A 1,800-nucleotide genomic window follows, 5' to 3' on the forward strand; every position below is an offset into this window, starting at 1 on the left:
CACACACACACACACACTAACACACAAGAATACTTATCTTATATACACACACAGACATAGACGCATATTATTATACTCGTACATTAATACATAAATGCATGAATATTACACAATATCACAAAAAGCTAAAACAGCACCTGGACATGGATGGCTGGTGCCTCTATAAATAAGTAAGTAAGTAAGTTAGTTCATTCAGTGTTTAAGGCCATTGGCCCAAATCACTTCACATAAATAACTCATTTGATGAGTGAAGTTTTCATTATGAATAAATACAGGTTGTGCACATATCTCTTATCATGGGTCAAACATTGCATATTTCTGCCACTGGGCTGAGTCAGGCTGGCAGGGATTAACAATTTCTTTTGATGGACAAAGTGAGAACAAAAGAAAATAAAGTGAAATTCATCTTCAATTTCATGAAAGTTACACCTCTATAAATAAATTATTGATGATGGACAATATTACAAACCCTGACAATTCAAACACCGTCATCGCTGGTCACCACCGTGCAGCGGCATGTGACTTACCCACGGGTACTTGGACTGCAACATGGCGATGGTCATGCTGTTGTAGCTGCTGGACATGTCCTTCTTCTCCACGTCGTCTCTCATCAGCTGTGGGGGGCACGGGAAACATTGTGTGAGGAAAGAGAAGCACAAGCAGCATCCACACAAAAATAACTATTTAGAGCAGCGCTTGTTAACCATTTTTGCCACGTTTTACACTTACAGTACCGTCAGTGACTTTAGGCCGTAGTACGCGCTCATTATCAACCGGGCACACTAAACAAAATTAAACAACGAATAGATTCATAGATGCGCTGCACTGAAGTAAATATCAAAGGAGGTCACTCTATATGATAGCTGAAAGGTTGATGAACTTCTATGAATTTTTAAAGCGTGTTTTTAGCGTTGCCAAGGTTTCTCTAATTGAAAAAAAAATTGTACTGAGAAAAAGAGTACGGAAAAGTTACATGGAGCCAATCCTATTATGAAGGTGTGAAGCATGGACAATCAATAGATAGCTGGAAAGAACAATAGAGCCGACAGATTTGTGGTTCATACGACGCATGTTGTGTATCCCATGGGAGCTAAAAAAACAAATAAAGAAGTTTTGGTTGAGGCAAATTACAGATGACAGCTTATGACATTTATACGAAAGTGACAGGCAACGTTCATTGGACACACAATGCGGAAAAAATAATTGAAATAAAGAAAAATTGGAGAAAAATGCAACTACAGACAAGTTTGATGGAAGAAGAGGAAGAGGTAGACAGAGTGAAAAGATACTGGACAAGTTGACAACTCGGCTGGGAATAGCAAGAACGACAGAGATCCTCGCTACAACGCAAGACAGAGTGAAGTGGAGGTCCATGATCGCCCACGCCAGTCGCCGAGGCACTGGATGACGATGAAAGTGCACTGAGCATGCTGTAGAGTATATCAATGGGGAATTATATAAAAGGTCACTTTTAAGGACAAGTGAGTGAACCCAGATTTTGGGGGTTTCCAGAAATCTTGACCTACACCAAAAGTGGGAAGTGCCTACCTACAGGAGAATTTTGGTTTTATTGGTGTGTATATTTGTTGGTTATAGAGAAAACTCAACTCGTCTTTTAAAGAAACTGAACCAGGGGCAAAAACTTTACCTTCGATTTTCTCAAAACAGCATTTTGCGGGATAGCCCCCTATGCTTAAAAGTGACCAAATAGAATTATGATTATGACTATTAAGTAAAAGTTACCAAGACATCAACTAACCCGAGCAATGTGAATCTCCAGGTCGATAATCGCAGCCACAT

At 39.6% G+C, this 1,800-nt stretch overlaps 1 protein-coding gene across 1 annotated transcript in view; it reads right to left on the minus strand.

Moving 5' to 3' along the window:
* The window catches only part of LOC101853869 (endothelin-converting enzyme homolog), a gene marked incomplete at its 5' end in the record, with an annotated part of 35,357 nt that overhangs the window by 22,231 nt on the left and 11,326 nt on the right, over positions 1–1,800 (minus strand). Inside the window, 2 exon segments of the mRNA XM_013085281.2 lie at positions 528–614; positions 1,760–1,800. Coding sequence (XP_012940735.1) covers positions 528–614; positions 1,760–1,800 — 128 coding nt within the window.

The sequence above is a fragment of the Aplysia californica genome, unplaced genomic scaffold (assembly GCF_000002075.1).
Source record: "Aplysia californica isolate F4 #8 unplaced genomic scaffold, AplCal3.0 scaffold00362, whole genome shotgun sequence".
Lineage (NCBI taxonomy): Eukaryota > Metazoa > Mollusca > Gastropoda > Aplysiida > Aplysiidae > Aplysia > Aplysia californica.